We start from the raw sequence: 18218 nt of genomic DNA, 5'->3' as shown, positions 1-18218 counted from the left end.
AAGAAGGAGCGGCCACCTGACGAAATGAACTCGAAATGAGCTGAAACTCTCCAGATCCATTCTAGACACCCAAAGGATCATTTCTTATGAAGAGTGCCAGAGAAAAATATGAGTGGAAGGCCTTCAAACAATCAGCCCAATTTTCTACAGAAGCAAAACCGGAAAACTGGACCTGTAAGAGGTCCAGCAGCATTTCCGGCCCAACCACATGGAATAAAGCTCTGAAAATTTGTGAGGATGATATACACTCATAGTGGAACATTTTTTATGAAGAAGTCGAAGGCTCATTCTGAAGTTTTGATGGAGAAATAATTGAAGGAATAAAGGGGAAGAAACTGACCTGAAAACAACTCAACACCACATATTCATGTTTCCCACCCATATGAAGAAAGCATTTCTTTTTCCTTGGATACAATTTTTCTACCCTAAAAGATCATCATCACTTCCACATTTCTTCACCTTCATGCTTTGCTTTCATCATTACCTCATCTTTTACATATTTTACAAACCACTCTCATACTCCACTTTCATTATTTTTCTTCATCTCATCATTTCACTCTTCTTTTTCTTCCCTATTTAAACACCTTCTCCTCTCACTCTCAATCACCAATTCCTTCATCCATCTCATCTTCTTTGTCTCTCCATTTCCTTTCCATTTTTCTACACAAATTCCTTCATCCATCTCATCTTCTTTGTCTCTCCATTTCCTTTCCATTTTTCTCTCCATCCTCTAGTGCATTCAACATTTCAAGCAAGGCCAAGGGAGAAGAAGAATTGCCGTGAGCATCATCCTCCATCACCATCCTTGAAGCTTGCTTTCGAGATTCAAGAGACCACATCCTCAATTCGTTCATCTCATCTCCATCTCACGGTGTAATCTGATTCTCCTTTGTAACCTTTGCTTTGATTTCGTTGGTTTTGTTCTAGTTGACATATGTGTTTGAATGAATATTAATTTCTGGAATTTTATGATTAATTGAGAATTTTCAGATTCATATTATTGTGATTCGAAGGTTGCTTATGTGGGTTTGTTTAATTAAATTTGCGTTATAGATAACTTTTGTATTTTAATCTTATGTGGTTGCAAACACTTAGGGTTTTGATATGAATGGTGCTAGGTTTAAGAACATGAAATCGACTTTTCGTTTTGTGTAAACTTGAATCAAAGTAGTAAAGGTTTTGTGCAAAGACCGAATTTAATTAAAGAGGATTGCAATTAGGTGGACTTTTCCATACTAAGTTGTACACTTGAGTTGATAGCCTTTCTCTATGTGTAATGCGTTAAACATGACATGATTGACTAGCTTTCTAGGGTTTGATTGCATGTTTAATAGGATTAATCTAGGTGCTTTCGCTTAGGTTAATTAGCATTGAAAAGTAAAAAATGGGAATTCATTTGCTTTCGAATGTTTCACATGATCAACTCCTCTCTCATGACTTAGATGAACAATATTAGGGTTTGAATCAATTTTAATCATATGTTTCGGTTTTTGATCTTTGTTCTCTCACTCCATTTGTATTTTTATGTTTTTGCATTTTAAATTATTTTGTTAACTTAGTTTTATTTTCGAAAATCCAAAAACAAAATCCCCCCTTTTTCGTAAATAATGTTTATACTTGTGAATATCTTTGTAAATATTATACTTTGTTTTAATTTTAATTGTTTATTTGTTTGACAATGACAGGTGTACCCTCAATCCCCGGAATAGAACGATCCCTATTTGCTTATACTACTAACGATATTTTCAGGGTTAAATTGCGCGCTTGCTTTGAGCGCGTCAGTATCTCAGCATCAATCAGATTTTGTTACGAATCATGACACAATAATCTAGTACCATTACACAATCCCAATTTAGGGTCAATATTCCTCAAAAGCTAGCATGATTGAAGCACCTACTTTCAAAGTTAACTTGTGGGGTGGTAGCCCACCTGCGGTTATTGAGTTCAGAAACTCTGGTTGGTACAAATTTCTGATGTCATCTTCAACAGAGTCAAATGAGTACAATGTAATTTCTTCACCTAGAAACATATTGATTATCTTTTCATTCAACATGTCCACATCGTCGTTTATAGGAGTAATCAATGCTCTGTCCACCATGTATCTTGCATCATTTACATGATCACCCAAATTGGGGAAAACTTTATCAATAGTTAGATTGATAGATTGGTCGCTTTCCCATGGAACCACCATGCATTCTGGTAATCTTATCATTTCGTCATTGATGAATTGTTCACTCCCATCGCCAACATGAAGAAGAAACTCTACAAATTGGTGGTCATTTATGGATTTCATATTCCGTCTCAGTCTCAATATCTTATTTGTGCCCAAAATGTTGATTTCAGAATGGAGGCTTGAATGAGTTCAGACTTTGTTCCTTTAGCAACAACAAGGAGGACTTGATGAAAATCTCCCCCAAAAATCATTATCTTTCCACCGAATGGTAAGTCGACATCCATTATGTCTCGAAAAGTTCGATCAAGTGCTTCAAAGACATGTCGATGTGTCATAAGTGCCTCATCCCAAGTAATTGTAGTCGAATCTTGTATCAGTTGTGCCAGAGCAATTTTTTTACTTATGGAACACATAGATGACACATCTACATTAAGTGGAATCTTAAATCTAAAGTGAGCTGTCCTCCCACCGGACAGTATATTTGCAGCTATTCCAGATGATGATGTGGCTAAGACTATATGATTCATTCTTCGTAAGTTTGCTAGCAATACACGGTATAAATATGTATTCCCAGTTCCACTAGGACCATCAACAAAAAATAATGCACTTCTTTTTCTCTGAACTGCATCCATGATCATGTTAAAGGTGATCCTTTGGTCGTCATTAAGGCGGTCAATTACATCAATGTCTTCTTGCGAGATATGTACGGAAAGTTCGTCTTCGATACACCTTGGCATTCTTGAATTTTCTTCTGGCTCCCTTGTTATTTCAGGTAGGTCAAAATGTCTAATGTTTTTGTTAAATTGTTCAAGTACTCCATTTAAATCTTGTAAGAGCTTGTTTCGGTTTGCAATATCATCAGATGAAGGATAATCTTCCACCATAAAAGGAAAAAGTTCATCCCTTAATGTTCGAACATCGATTGGCTCATTGCACACCAAAATTGTGACGAATAATCTCCTCAAAGTTGATGGCATCTTAATTGCAGAGGCCTCCAACAAACAATATCGGATACTATTGTCATTTTCTAGCAAACCTTGTTTCTCTACTGCTTGCTTGAATGTTGGTTGTAGAACACCATAAACAGTAAGCAAATCACAAAATGATCTTAGACCTCTTACATGATTAAGAAGGACACGTAGGAAAAATTTCTCACTTTCAGATGGTGAGACGTTGTATATTCGCTCAATAACCTTGTAGTTTCTCCTTCTTTTCACCCAAATTTTATTGCTATTATCCCACCTATAATGTTCAGGAATTTCTCGATACAAATATGCTCTCACATCCTCATCCATTCGATTTATGGTGAAAAACTCAGTAAGCCTTGACATTTGTGTGTGATCATCTGCCAGAATATTCTCTTCTGTTTCATTAACATTGAATGTTATCTGTTGCATGTTGGGAAAATGTATTTGTAATTGTTCTACTGTTGGATATATTCTGTTCATTGGAAATTTGAAGATCCTTCATAAAACCTCCGGTGCACAAACCCACCTTGCATCAACAAATTGTCTAATTTCATCAAACTCTGGGTTTGATTGCAGCTCAAGTGCCACTCTGTCAGGACCTTTGTAGATATACTTATATAAGCACTTGACACTTTTATGCCCCCACAAATTTCAACATTGATGTGACAATTATATCGTATTAGTAACCATGGGTTGTAGGGAACTACCCAACTATTATCCACCATCACATCTCCTCGTCTACGCAAAGGTATCGGTAAAAGACTTTCTCGTCTCCGATATACAGATTATGCATCATTCCCTTGCATAGTGAAATTTGCAAATGGTTTTGGGTAGCCTTTATTGCAACTCCCATTTTTCATACATGACTGCCTTGAGTAAAGAGTTCCACATAGACCATGAATCATATGTGTACACACTGCATCATAAAGTTGAGGCTCCTCGTCCTCATATGGTATTTCAGCTCTAACAATGCGATCATATTCATCAGGGTTATTAAGCTTGTCATTTTCTTCTAACATAATCAACATATGAACATGTGATAGGCCCCATTTTTGAAATTCAACAACGAAAGCAGGTGCAACCACTTTTCCCAGCAACCCCTTGTTGATGATGTTTTCTTTTAATTGCTCAAATTTTGCATCAAATACCCTGGTGACTAAATCAGGATGGTCTTGTGGGGTTTGTCTGAGGAGTAGTTCACTTCTAACTTCTTCCCGATTTGGGTTACAGGTCATGATGATAAAAAGATCCGGCCGACTATATTTTTGAACCAAAGCCATTGCATCTTGATATTGTTGGTACATGTCACGTGGGCTTCCAATAAACAATGATGACAGAGTTGTTCTACGACCAACGTTACCTGTAATGTATCAAATTACATTTAATTTGTCTTTATACAATTATAAATAAAATGATGCCAATTATAAGATCTTAACATCAATCCAATACTAAATCAAACCTGCATCATTTTCTCCTGCATGTAGAGAGTCTTGAAGTCCTTGTCGAAATTCTCTCCGAAATTTTCCTTGATTACTACGAAGCCATCTGAGCTTATGTGATTCAATCTTTACATAATTATCTACAACATACTTTTGTAAGAGGCGTCCTCCTCAATGTAGAGGATTTTCATGACCTTGACGCATCTACAAAATCAAGATTTTAAGCATGCATTTTAATGCCATATTCTTAGTGATAGAAAATTTAAAGTAAATAGAGTAACCAACCTGTAACATATATGCGTAGTAGTCGCAACATGACATTGGTCTTCCATTATTGCCGTGAGTATTAATGTCCTATCCATATGTTCCATAAGGCAATAATAATGGATACTGCATGAGGTCATAATATCCAACTGAGTCTTTGACATTCCAAAGTCGTCTACTAATTGTTTGAACCATAAAATCTCTCCCATTTGGATTGATGTCGTCACCCCCTACTATAATAGCAACAACTTGTGATGCAGATGGCAAATTATACTGACGACGGTCGAAAGGCTGCTCTCTGATGATGAGTCTGCAATTGGGCAAATCTTGAAGTTGTCCGAGACTTCAAAATGTTTGAACAAATGGATTGTGTTGACTAAGAATTTGTTGTATCTTTTCAACCATTCCCCTCTCCAAAACTTCACTTTCAGACAATCCATTCTCAAGTTCATGCTCAATGTCATATACATAAGCCTGTAGATATCGTGGTCTTCTCCGGTCAATTAGTAACAGACCACCAATTTTATGATATATAGAACCTTATGCACGAAAGGTATTATGTCCACGGCCCTTGGATATTAATTCTTTCATCAACATGTACGCTGATTGAAGTGAATGCAAACACATTGTTGTAGGCCCTAATATTTTGTCTGAATTTTCTGCCCTCATAAGTTTGATTAGAAAAGAGGTGAACCATTTCTGGGGGAGACTGTATTAGTGGTAGAAGTTGGCATGCCACATCAGCTACTTAACGACTTCATTTGACGAAATCATGACGGAGGGATCTATTGGATGAGAAATGATAGTGTGAGGGTGTTTTTGATGAAATTGAAAGTCCAATGACTGAATTGATTTTGGACTCAAACCACAGGGTACTAAACATTATTTAGCCGTATTGTTTATTCTTACCCTCCTCATACGCCGTACTTGATGAATGTTGTTACGGCGCTCCTCATGATTATTCATAGGCTCACTTTCATTGTCTTCCTCAATGTAGTTGGTATGTTCCTCATCATTATTCATGGCCACATTGTTGATGTTATGCTCCTCATGATTATTCATGGTAGCATTAGGTAACTTTGGATATAAGTAAAAATATAGATCCTTATCAAAAGTTGTTTGCAACAATACATACACATGATTCGCTATCAATAAGTTTAATATATTAAGCTCACCATAGCGGGTAGAAATTAGGACAACTCCATCGCTTGTTTTTGATCTATTCGAACGTGCCATTTGTCTTATGCGAGTTTAGTGTACCCTTGAGTAATCTTGTTCGGGGTTGTTGGAATTTGAAGAAATTCTTGAACTTGTGCATTGATTGCCAAATTCTTCTATTAACACAAATGAGTTAGCATTTTTTTTGAGGAAATTCCTATGAGTGCATAAATCTTAACAATGTAATTGTATTGAAGAAGTTCATTTAATTGAACTATAAATTATAGCTATAAAATTGAGCAATATACTTGGAATATTTGATTACAGAAGTACCTGGAGCTTGTTCAGCTCTGTTACTTGGGCTAGTTTCCACCACATATAGATTTTCTTGAGCTATTGCGCGTCCACGTGCCAAGTATGCTTGACGTTGTGAAGAACTCATTGACTCTCACCATTGTTAGTGCCTAGCACGCACACGCTCTATTTGGTCCATGAGTCGTTGGCATTTGTTTTTACAAAAAGTAATAAATCTCTTTAGCTTTTTTCTTCAAATGTTTTTTGGTAGAATAAATTTTTCCATTCTATACATTGCAACCGGTTTGTATGTAAGAGTTACTATATATTTTTATTTTGATCGGAGTCTTTTCTTTTACTTTAGTTATCTTTCAGTAGAAAGGAAAAAAAAAATCTCTATTTTTTATGAGATAGAAAAGAGAATAAATAGTCACGTAAAAAAAAAAAAAAAGGGAAAGAAGCATCCTTCCCATCCACGGGCAGGAAGACTCTTTTTTTTTAACTTTCTTTTTATCTTTGTTTCCACACGTGTTCATCGATATGTTTTCATGGTCTGTTTTCTCTGTTCTCACCATCACTTGTTTGTAAGCCCCTAGTCTTCCACGTTTGATAAGGCCCAATTGATTCCCTTCACCTAACCATGAAATATTCCCTTCATTTCCCCTTTGGGTTCGACTTGGTTGATCTAACTAATCCTGATTTCTGTTTTTTTATTCTCTCTCCCACCATGAATTCAACCCCACCCTTTTTCACCATGAGGAATGAGAAAATTCATCTCATCCTTACTTGTGGGAATAGAAGCCTGTTGCCATATTCGAAATTCATGTCTCCCACTCCATTATCTTCCCGTTATCTCTATCTCCTTACTTGTGGGAATTTGGGAATTCGCCTGCTTTTAGAAAGTTAATCATAATAACCTGCGCACTAAAACCTGGTCAGCTATTGAATAACATTAGTTATGCATTGAAATTTATTTCTATTTCCATTTTTTAAGCAGAAGGTGTACAACACGTTAAAAAGAAGGGCTGGGCATTGGTCGAGAGATTACCAAAAGATGAAAGGTCAAAATTGTCCTTGTGGTTTTGTTTGCGACTCATCTCCAAAATAAGTGAAGAATCTCTGTAAAAAGAACAATATAGTTAGTAGCAAAAACAAATAAAGACGTGCTGGCTGCAGTAAAAAAGGTCGTCATAGATATAGTTGGTAACTTCAAATGGGATAAATTCTTTGGTGGGGTTTCCCCACCATGTGGCTTTAGGGCCAACAAATCAGAAGAAATGAAATTTTCTCTCTTTTCTAAAACTGCCCTTGCTCTCTAAAGTGCAATATCCAAAATACCCCCCCTACTGGACAGTGATTGGTCCACCCCACCACGTGGTCGTGCGACTGCCCCACGCAAAATTCTCTCTTCAAATGGTTGTGTTTGCAGTGAGAGGGAGGATGAACGTAATCGCTTAAATTTGGGCATAAAGAAATGAATTGTAGCATGTAGTTAAGGGAGCAGATCATCTCCTGAGCAACTTTTTCAATTCACCTGAGATTCCTAAGCTTTTAAAGAGATGAAGGCACGTTTCTATTGTTAGATCTAATGGCCTACAATAAATCTGGCTTTTCATTTTCTATTTTATTTCCTTCTCTCTCTTGTTCTTCTCTTCTTTCTCAGTGGTTGCTCTCTCTTTCTCTCTCTTAGTTTTTCTTCTTTTCCTTTTTTCCGCACCAATGTAATCAACCACCTTAGTCTTCTTGCTCATGCGTTCCTGCTGATACTCAATCCATTCACTATGTCTTTATTTTATTTTATTTTATTTGTAGTTAGCTCAGTCCAAAAAGAGCAGATGATTTTAAGCTTATCTTCCCTCAGCCAAATTTGAATGAATATATCCCTTCAAGATCTCTCATCCAAAAACCAAGATTATGAAGCTAACAATCAAACATGGCAATACAAATTGAAAACTATGAACTGGGTTAGATCCAAAATTGAAGAACTAGGTTCAAAAGACAAAGAGTGAGAGAAGAGGGTAGTTGGTGAAGATTGAAGACAAAGAACACTTGGCTGCCTATGTTCTATCAAAGATTAATTGATAAATTTCAAGGCGAGAGAAGAGAGAGGAGAGAGAAGAAGAAGAAGAAGAAGAAGAAGAAGATGCAGTCTGAGATTGTCCATTAGCTATTTTAAACCGTTAGGTTTGATTGCATCCACATGGTAAGCTCTAATTATATGTCAAAATATAAAACCAAAGAGCAAAATTATGTTGTTGTTTTTTTCATGGAACGTGTATATGTTGTTGTTGTTTTTTTTTTTTTTTGGGATTTGGATGTGGGAATCGCCGATTGATTTTGTTATTATCTACTGTTTTTTTCTTTTTTGTTTCCTTAATACATGGCTTATCGATTTGGAATGTGGCCAAAGTTTAACCTATTTTCTAGCATGTCTGATATTTTAAGTTTAAGCAATGTAATAAACGAAGGGCAATTACTTTAAGGCCTCGTTTGGTTCGCGGAAAGTAAGCATCAGGAAAGGAAAGTTGTTCCTTTCCTGTGTTTGGGATGCAAAAGGCAAGGAAATACTTTCCTGAAGCAAAGGAAAATATGGGGGAAAATGGTTCCTTCCATACTCCAAAGGAATCACTTTCCCCCTTCTTTCCTTGCATTTATTACTCACAACATATTATTTTATTTAATTAATTACATACTTTTTAACAACTTTCCGAATAACTTTCCTTACATTACCAAACATCGGAATAGAAAGTTCTTCGGAAAGTTCATTTCCCTTCCCATTGGAAAAACAAAGGAACTAGTTTCCTTTCCGCCAATCAAACGAGACCTAAGGATTGTTTGCTTAATTAATACTGATCAATAAAAAAAAGCCGGCCCACTCTTCCTTGTCACTTCCTTTGTATTTATTATAATATTCAAAGTTTTCCCCTATAAGCATTGTCACTTCCTTTGTATTTATTATAAAAAAAGCCGGCCCACTCACTGAGTTTGAAACCTAACTGTTATGCTTATGCCTATCCAACACTGAGAAGAGCAAGGACAGACACGGCTCCTCGAACAGTGAGGACAAAAACGCCTTTTCCAACTCTTAGGAACAATGTAACAGTTACATTCCCCGCTTTATATATAGAATAATTTCAAAATTTTCTCTTAACGTCTATTTCATTTTGCCCCTCCAATCTCTCTCTCTCTCTCTCTCTCTCTGAGCTCGGATCGGCGGCCATGAGGGCGTCTCAGGCGAACATGGAGAAGATGCAGTTACGCCAGAGCTACCGCAATCTCTGGCTCTCTGACCTCATGAGAACCATTCAGGCCGATACTCGCTGTAATTCTCTCTCTCTCTCTCTCTCTTTCTCTCTCTCTCTCTCTCTCTCTCTTTCCAACTCGAAATTCTTCGTACATTTACCTCTGATGATTATGTGTCTGATAGGCTTTGAATGTTTGCTGCAGATTGCTGCTTCTCGTTTTTTTGGTGAGCGATCTTGATCTGCTTCGATTACTTGTTGATTGTTCGATTCTTTGCTTTGCTTTCTGGTAGACCTGAATTAGCTTTCAATTTCACGATTCGCTGTTGTTTATCTTCTTCCGTTGACTTTCTCTTACCTTCGTTGACTTCGATTTTTGTTTTTTTTCTTCATGTTGATAAGAATTTCATTGGCATCAAAATCGCGGACTAGTTCCTGGATATGTGTAAACTCTTAATCACGAAATGGTTTCTTTGAACTGCGAATTGTTTCGAGTCTCTTGCTTATTGGATTTCTGTGTGTCATTTGAGAGCTATTATTCTCAAATGATTCGACTCGTTAAGAATAAACAAAACAAAATCATTAGGGGGTTCTACGTGATAAGAGTCATAAGACTAGGTATAATATATTGCGTGTCCCAGTTCATCTACAAGGACATTGTTTCATATGGGTCATCATTTGAGGAATACTGATTAACATGTAGTAGGACATGTGTAGTAACCCAATTACACTATTTCTCGTCATATAAAATGAAAGCAGATTCTATCTTATACCTTTTGGTTTAGTGTAAATACTGGTCTTGTCTTGTGAATTGTGGTGCATATCTGGTGAGCAAATTTCTGTTATCCCATCTTATGAAATTAATTAATTAAATGTACTCATGCATTGTCTTCTGAGCACCACCCTTTGCGCTTCAACCTTGGAAGTCTGCTTTTATTATTATTTTATATATATATATATATATATATATCTATATTTACTTACTTTGGTCCTTAATTGTTGACTTGCAATTTTCATTTCTCAATATTTATGGGTTGAAATGATGAATTTTGGCTACAATTATATATAGTGCCTTGTACTTTTGTTTCCTTGTAGTGCCCCGTGTGCATCATACTTGCTCCGGAAAAGAGCTCTTTACAATGACATGTCAAGGTAATATATACCTTTCATTTCCTTGGAACTCTAGAATGAAGTATTCTCAGCCTTTGTTCTGATTTATGTCCATTCGTTTGTTGTAGATATGTATGCTGTGCTGGTTATATGCCCTGCAGTGGTAGATGTGGGGAAAGTAAATGCCCTGAATTTTGCCTGGCCACTGAGGTATATTCAACTTGATTTAAGATGGTTCTTACCTACAATCTAGTCTCCTTACACATTGGACTTTCTCTTGTATTTAGTGTTGTAATACTTTTAGTTCAGTCTAGTAGATTTTACAATTTTCTCAATGCTTCTTTGGGTGATGCCTTTGATAGAGAGTGGACACACTTCTAGTCACCTAGTAACTATAGATGACTTTTACAGTTTAATGAAATTCAAAAGACATCGAGTTTTTTCTGTAAGTACATGTCTCTTAATAACTTTTGCCATCTACTCTAGACTAACCCTTAATGACATATCAAAATCAGACCGACTCAGATTAAAGTTAAAAAATTGATATAGCTAATCTAAGTTGTTGTTATTGCACGTACGACAGAACCTATACTGTCTATACTATAGTTTCTTGAAGCGCTGAGGATAGCAACTACTGCTGAGATCCGAAACATAACAAGGAAAGGGGATCTGTTGTTTCTAATTAGCAGAATATAGATGCATGTATTAAATGCAGTACAGAGAAGCCAATTCACATGCTATCTCAATGCCATCAGTCCTAAATATCATCAAATTTGCTAGATTTGACCTAGCTCTATCCCTTAATGAAGTTTCCAATGAGCAATCATATCAGTTCTTCATGAGGAGTACTTGAGGGTCAAAATTTGCTTTAGGAAGGTGAATTCGAGGGAGTAATAAGCTTCACTACAGAAAGAAGAAAAACTTTCTGAAAGCTACCTAACAATCTAACAAATGGCAGGTAGATGAACATCCCTAAAGACCATTGTGATAGAAGCCCAAAGAGATGACTAGGATAACAGAATTAACAGTATCATACAACTTCTCCGCATCTGTCCCCTGTAATCCTAAAAAATTCGTCCATTTCTATCCAGATAACTCAAGTTGCAAATCCTATAGGTCCTGTCCTCCACTAAAGCCAATGTCCAAGAATAACACATCTCTGGCATTACCCATGGTATCCATGCTTCCCTGAACAATTTTAGCCATAAGTTTACAGCCCCCGGCAACTATGCAAAACATGATTAGCACTCTTTCCTATGCAATAACTGAGAATGATTTGAAATTACGATCAGTAAAAATTTATTCAATACTTCAGTATTTTGTAACTTGAACAGTACGTTGAACTTGCAGCTGCAGAGAGCTTCTCCTTGTTTAGATTTTAATGTCATTTCTATGTTTGATGTTCCAGGTGTTTTTGTGCTTTGGGCAATCCGTGGCTTCAACTCGCTTTCTGTTGCAAGATGAATTTAATATTCAGACCACGCAGTGTGATAATTGCATCATTGTACCTCTCTATCATGTTTTTCTCATGTACACATAACACACACAAGCACCTGTATGCTCACACACTCACAGGGTCAACCATTTGCACACACATTGCAACTCTCATTCAGCGGAGACCCTGAGCAACTCTCACTCAGCAGATCTATTTTTGTGAGTTAATCTAAAGTAATGCGGCCTTTTAACTTTTTAGTCATGATTCCTCTTGTTATCAGGCTTTCATGGTCTGCCTACGACATTTTGCATGTATTTTCTCTATAGTTGCAAGGCTCGTTGGAAGAAAGGAAATCTCAGAGGCGTCTCAGTTATTGAACTGTTTGTCTGACTTGGTGTACTGCAGGTGAGTTCTCTTTTTCCCATTGATCTTTCTCCACCAAGGTGGACTGCAAGTCAGTGATCTTACATTTGATTTCTTGTGCAGTGTGTGTGCATGTATGCAGACACAACACAAGATCGAAATGGACAAGCGTGATGGCATGTTTGGACCCCAACCAATGGCAGTGCCTCAGTTTCAGCAGATGTCTCGCATTGATCTACAAATTCCTCCCAATGTCGGATATCCTCCTCAACCGGCATACGGGTAACCCTATGGGTATCCACCTCAGCAGGCTTTAGGCTATCCTCCCGCTGGATATCCTCCACCTGGTTATCCACCTTCTAGGTGATTTGGCTGTGTCGCTTATTCATTTGCAATCTTTGCGGACATCTATTCAGTTGCCTGTCAGTTTGCAAGTATTGTTACCATGAAGTACCAAGTTGTGTATGTTTAAGAGCAAGATTGCTTGTAAAGAACATTCAACTAAGCAAAAATGACTTATAGTAAAATTTCTAAATTAGTGCAATAAACTATAGATTTAAGAGATGATTAACGGGTTGAGGAGGCCGCAGGGTGACATCGATCAAACTCATCAGAGCTAGCTCATCCTCTCTGTTTGGCTCCAAAACCAGTTTGGGTAGCAAACTGTCTCTTTTGAGTGAGCGTGCCAACATATTTTGGTGTAGTCATCGGGGTGTCCCTTGACCTGACTTCTTAATCAAACACCGTGGACGATGAGAGAACCAGCCTCGTCACCAGGTTCCTATGCCTTTCAGAAAATGACTTATTGCCTTACGAATAAGGACTTGTGGTGTGATCTCTTACGTCACCGAGTCGATACTTACTGTTGTAAACTAAGCAGAGCAATCACCAGGAAGTAGGAGAAAGCACGGGTTTGCTAAAGCGGGACTTTAGCTTCGCTGGGTTGCGAGGGCGTTACCCTTGCTTCGCTTGTTTCAACTAGGTTGAAGGTAGGTTTGCTCTAGAGAGGCTTTGATCATCGTTGAGATTGATTGAAGAGTTGTTGTCCTTTGTTGTTTCGTTTTAGCCTCTATATATAGGCTACTCGCTGCAGATTCACCTTCCTAATGGAATGAAATACTATATTTTAGGTCACAGTTATTAGCATTGAATCAAATTAAAACACTAATAGTTTGATAACTATTGTAAATAATAGATAATTATCTGCCTCTGTTGTAGCTAGAATATAGGCAATGTTAATTGCCTCTTGGAGTCTTGGACGTAACCTTCCTCTTGGGCGAACTGTTCTCTATGAACGTCTTAATTGCATATATATTCATATATCCACGCAATTAAAGTTGATAGCATCCTTAATTGATCTTCTGCCATGCAAATATGTATGTGAGTATGATAGCCGCGTGTTGGCCTTTTTCATACAACAAAGGAGATTCACCTTCCTTAATTGACCCATGCATGAGCAATTATATACAATATAGGGTCCTTAACCTAAAGCACCAAAATGAGCCAAAATTATCTCACTTATCCTAGCAACCGATTTTTATTTCCACTAACCCAGTTGAACGTAAAATGACAACTTTACCTTTAACTTAAATAATAAACTATATTTTATGCCACTCATTATCAATCTCTCTCTCTCCCCACATCAACTCCAGACCACTCTCTCTCTCTTCACATCGACTCCAGGACAGAAGTCGACGCTGGCGGCCTCTGGCATCTCCTCCCTTCACTTGAATCTACGTCACCGGCCACCTTCCTCGTCATCCTCACCGGCTCGATCACCGCCTCCGTCTACTCCGGCTTTTTCTCCTCTCTCGAGCACTTCTCCTGCATCAAAGTCGCCACCATGGACGAGGCCGCCCATCGCTCCCCTGCTCTCACCAATCTCTCTCTCTCTTCCATTTTCATATTTCTCGCGAGTTCTTGATCAAGTCCAGCTTAGCTGTCCCAATTCGACAACGACGATTTCAACAACCGTAACTTGCCTCATATCCAAGCCACAGAGGCTAGATAGTGGCCGGAGGCCATGCCTCGCCAGTGCATTGGGAGTAGGAAGTGCGCTCGGGATTTCAGATCTAGGGCTCTTTGCTAACGAAGGCAGCAACATGAAAGAAGAAGGGGTTTTGTCTTGGAGCCTCAAACCCTGGATTAGATTCGCCAATTTCCGAGCACATAATTTTCTGCCAGCCAGATTGAGTTAGTACAGAAAATGAAAGTGGATGATGGAAGTGGAAATGGAAGCGTCAGTATACCATCAACTATCACATCCAGAAGATGCAAATCCGAATCCAAGTGAAGCCATTGATAGTGTTCTAGGCGCCGTAGTCGTCGACCAGAGAAGGGAGATGAAGGCAGAGATTGTGGGCTCGTGGCTGTGTGGGAAGAGATAGGTGCCCAGATCAATTTTTTGTTTCAAATATTGCAGGTTTGATTATATAACAAAAAAAATCATTTTTTTAGAACAACACAATGGTAATTGAGTGTACAACACATAAATCGAGTATTAATATCCATATTTGGGGGGGGGGAGGGGGGAATAGAGGTCTGTTAAAGGTCTATTGAGAGACAATAAACGTCTATTAGGGGACAATAGACGTTTTTAAATTGATATATTCTCTTCATTTTTTTCTTTAAACAAAGTTTTTTTTGTCTAAATTTAGGAAGATTAGTTCATATTCTAGCATTTGAAACTTCTATTGGGGGACAATAGACATCTATTGGGGGGCAATAGTTGCCTCTCTATTGGGAGGCAATAGATGTCCCCATAAACATTTCCGGAGAGGTTTTTAGAAAAGTCCATTGGGCGGCAGCCGGTGACTGGAATCAGGCAAAAGTTGGCGAGATTTCGGTGACCGGAATCCAGGGAATCTCCTATGGTTTCTCTCTCTTCCATTTTTTTTCTCTCTCTAAGTAACAAAGGGATGAGGGTAAAATGGTATTAAAAAAAATAGAAAACAAAAAAAAAAATCTTAATGGGGTATTAGAGAAGACCTCTTTAGAGTGTTTTAGGTAAGAGAGAATTAAAAAAACTTAATGGGGTATATTCCTTGTTGATCACAATCAAGTGTGATTGCATGCTTCCATATGTTTCCGCGTTCACCATACTCCTTAATTACCTGAGAATATATGAATATTCGCATGGCTCACGTCCTTGCTCCTTCTTGCACAATACTTGGTAATCAAACAAATAAATCACCATTAATTATCAAATATTTGATAATTAATAGTAAATTTTTGAATATCCAGATTTGCCTCAGGATTGCTTGGTCTCCAAGTATGCTTTATTTAGCAAGAGTGGATCCTCTCCTGAGCTAGTTTTTAACGAGAGCTACCTGTTAGCATTGAAGCCACCCTCAAGTGCAAGAGGTACAAGTTATAGAATAGGGGATTAAGTAAGGATGTCGAACCCACGAGGATTGGTAAATCCTTTCCTAGCTAGGGAAAACCTAAGGAAAAACTAGAAGAATATGCAAATGTACAATCACAAACAAAGGCTCACAAGTGAACCAAAGCTCATGGTGAGTATGTGTAAGATGGTGTGTAGAGATTTGATTTTGATTTTGAGATTGGTTTCTATTCAAATTGAAACAACGAAAGCAAGTAATATAAACTAAGCTAAACTAAACAAGTTGTTATCAAATGGATGAGAGTTAGGGGATCGGGTTTCACCTTTTGCCTCCCTTGCAAGCACTAAAGTAATTGAATATAAATGATGCAAAGCTAATTGTCCAACTACCCTTTTAGCATCTGGATAGGACTACTAAGGCTTAAACCCTTTCATTTTATTAACTCTAACCGGATAAGTCTAGAGCTAACTACCTAGAGGCAAATTCAATTACCGGATATGTCTCAATCCTTTGCGCCTAAATGCATAAAGCTTAGAGTTTAGGTAACTAAACAAGCAAACCAATCCTATCTCTAGGTGATTTTAACTCACTACCCTCACATGCACACATGGTGTGCTTTCATGCTCCCTTTTTGCCTAAAGGTAATCAATCTCTAGGAAAAACTTCATGTCATGGCAAACACATAACTCAAATTGATTAGGTCTAAGTAATGCATTCAATTATGGACTTAGCATATGAGAATGAGAACATGAATGTGCATCAATTTATAAACAAAAGCATCAATACAAGCAAGTTTGGCTAGGGCTTTCAATCCTAGCCCCAACTAGTTCACTACTCACACATAGCTAGATACACAAGCTTTAACATTCTATTAAACATCAAATTCATAAAGAGATAGGGAGTAAAGAGTGACTATTGATGATGCCGGAAGAGGTGGTGGAGATGGGTCTCCAAGAACATGATGTGGTGGTAGTCACCTCCTTCTCCTTGCTCCAAGCTCTTGATATTGGTAAGAAAAGTGACATTTGGAATCTCTAAGGTGAGTTGCGATGTTGAATGGTAGAGGAAATGGAGGTTGTAGTGGTGGAAATGGAGGTTTTAGAGGTGGAGATGGTGGTTTTAGTGGTGGAAATTGTGGTGTCTTCTCTAGAGAGAAAATTGATCTTGGATAGGATGAAGATGATTGAATGGAGTTAACAATGCTGAATAATGAGTCTTTGGCCTCTCTTTGATCAGTTATGTATGTCCTCTTTGGACCCAAAGTGTGCAAGAGATGCTCTTACACCATTGTCCCCCAAATGGTCCCAAATTGGCAAGGTGACAAAATGACAAGGTGTAGGGAGATATGTTAATTTCAAGTGATGGGAGATTTTCACAACCATGGTCCTCCTTTGCCGGAGAAAAGACCCTCCGTGAGTAGCGGCTCACCGGAAAAATTTGTAGAAAAAAAATCGCCGGAAAAGTCAATTTGCAATTTTCTTCCAATCTCCGTGTCTTCTTCCCCTAGCTTCAAATCTCCGCATTTCAAGCCTCAAATAGTCATTTTATTCTCAATGCAAGGTTTCCTACAAATAAAAGAAAATGGATTAAAAAGGGTAAAATAGCATGGAAGACAAATCAATTTTCATAATTATGAGGCACAATTGCATAAGTAATTTGTGACTTAACACTACCTAAGCTTTGAAGTAGATCATGACACGTGTCTATTATTAATCTAATGGTGCACAATAAATTCAATTTTCATGTTCCTTCTAAACGTTCACTTTTATGCCGATCTCTTTTTTGTTTTCTTCTCTTTCGATTCTTTCATTGTTGGAGATTTCGGGTTGGCGTTGTAAGAAGATGAAGATGTAAGCTTGGGTTTCATTAGAGACGGATGGATTTCATCATAGGTAGTTTGGTTTTGCCTGGCTTCCATAAATGGGTTTGGGACTGTGATGAAGACGACAAGCACATGACGCTCCCTCTATTTCTGGCTCTTTCAACACCAACATCCAGAGGACCAGCTACGACGACGATGACTGAAATGTCTCAGTTGACCGCAACACCAGCAACTCTCCCTTTCGCCGCCATCTTTAACTCATTTTTTCATTTTCTGTTAATGTGTGAAAATCTCAGTGTGTTTCTTGTTAATATGTGAAAATCTCAACTAGGGTTGTGTAAATATTTGAGAATCTCGATTGGTTTTTTTTTAATTGTGTGAAAGCTAGCTCGATTGGTTATGTTAATTTTATGAAAGTTCAATTGAGTTTCTTATTTGAAATTCAACATGATCATTGGTCTTCGGGTGTTTCACCTTAGAGTGATGTAGTTGTTAAATCTCAACTGGGTTTTGTTAATTATGTGAGATCTCATCTGGATTTTATATCATTTGAATTTATAGAATTACAGAGTATGGAAGACGATAAGAAAGAGAGGAGAAAGAACA

At 37.7% G+C, this 18218-nt stretch overlaps 2 protein-coding genes across 2 annotated transcripts; one reads left to right on the top strand and one right to left on the bottom strand.

The window, feature by feature from the left end:
* Positions 1–3926: 3926 nt before the first annotated feature.
* LOC112177466 lies at positions 3927–4912 on the bottom strand. Its single transcript, XM_024315757.1, has 3 exons — positions 4866–4912; positions 4732–4784; positions 3927–4501 (listed from the first exon to the last, which is right to left on the bottom strand). The coding sequence occupies exons 1-3, from the start codon at positions 4910–4912 to the stop codon at positions 3927–3929; spliced, it is 675 nt and encodes a 224-aa protein (XP_024171525.1).
* A 4546-nt stretch (positions 4913–9458) lies between these two features.
* LOC112177240 lies at positions 9459–12905 on the top strand. Its single transcript, XM_024315532.2, has 7 exons — positions 9459–9618; positions 9744–9765; positions 10634–10690; positions 10777–10858; positions 12057–12152; positions 12364–12488; positions 12570–12905. The coding sequence occupies exons 1-7, from the start codon at positions 9516–9518 to the stop codon at positions 12730–12732; spliced, it is 648 nt and encodes a 215-aa protein (XP_024171300.1). The 5' UTR covers positions 9459–9515; the 3' UTR covers positions 12733–12905.
* Positions 12906–18218: the final 5313 nt, after the last annotated feature.

Source organism: Rosa chinensis, chromosome 7 (assembly GCF_002994745.2).
Source record: "Rosa chinensis cultivar Old Blush chromosome 7, RchiOBHm-V2, whole genome shotgun sequence".
NCBI lineage: Eukaryota > Viridiplantae > Streptophyta > Magnoliopsida > Rosales > Rosaceae > Rosa > Rosa chinensis.
The sequence above is the reverse complement of the archived record's forward strand: the minus strand, read 5'-3'. Positions and strand labels throughout refer to the sequence as shown.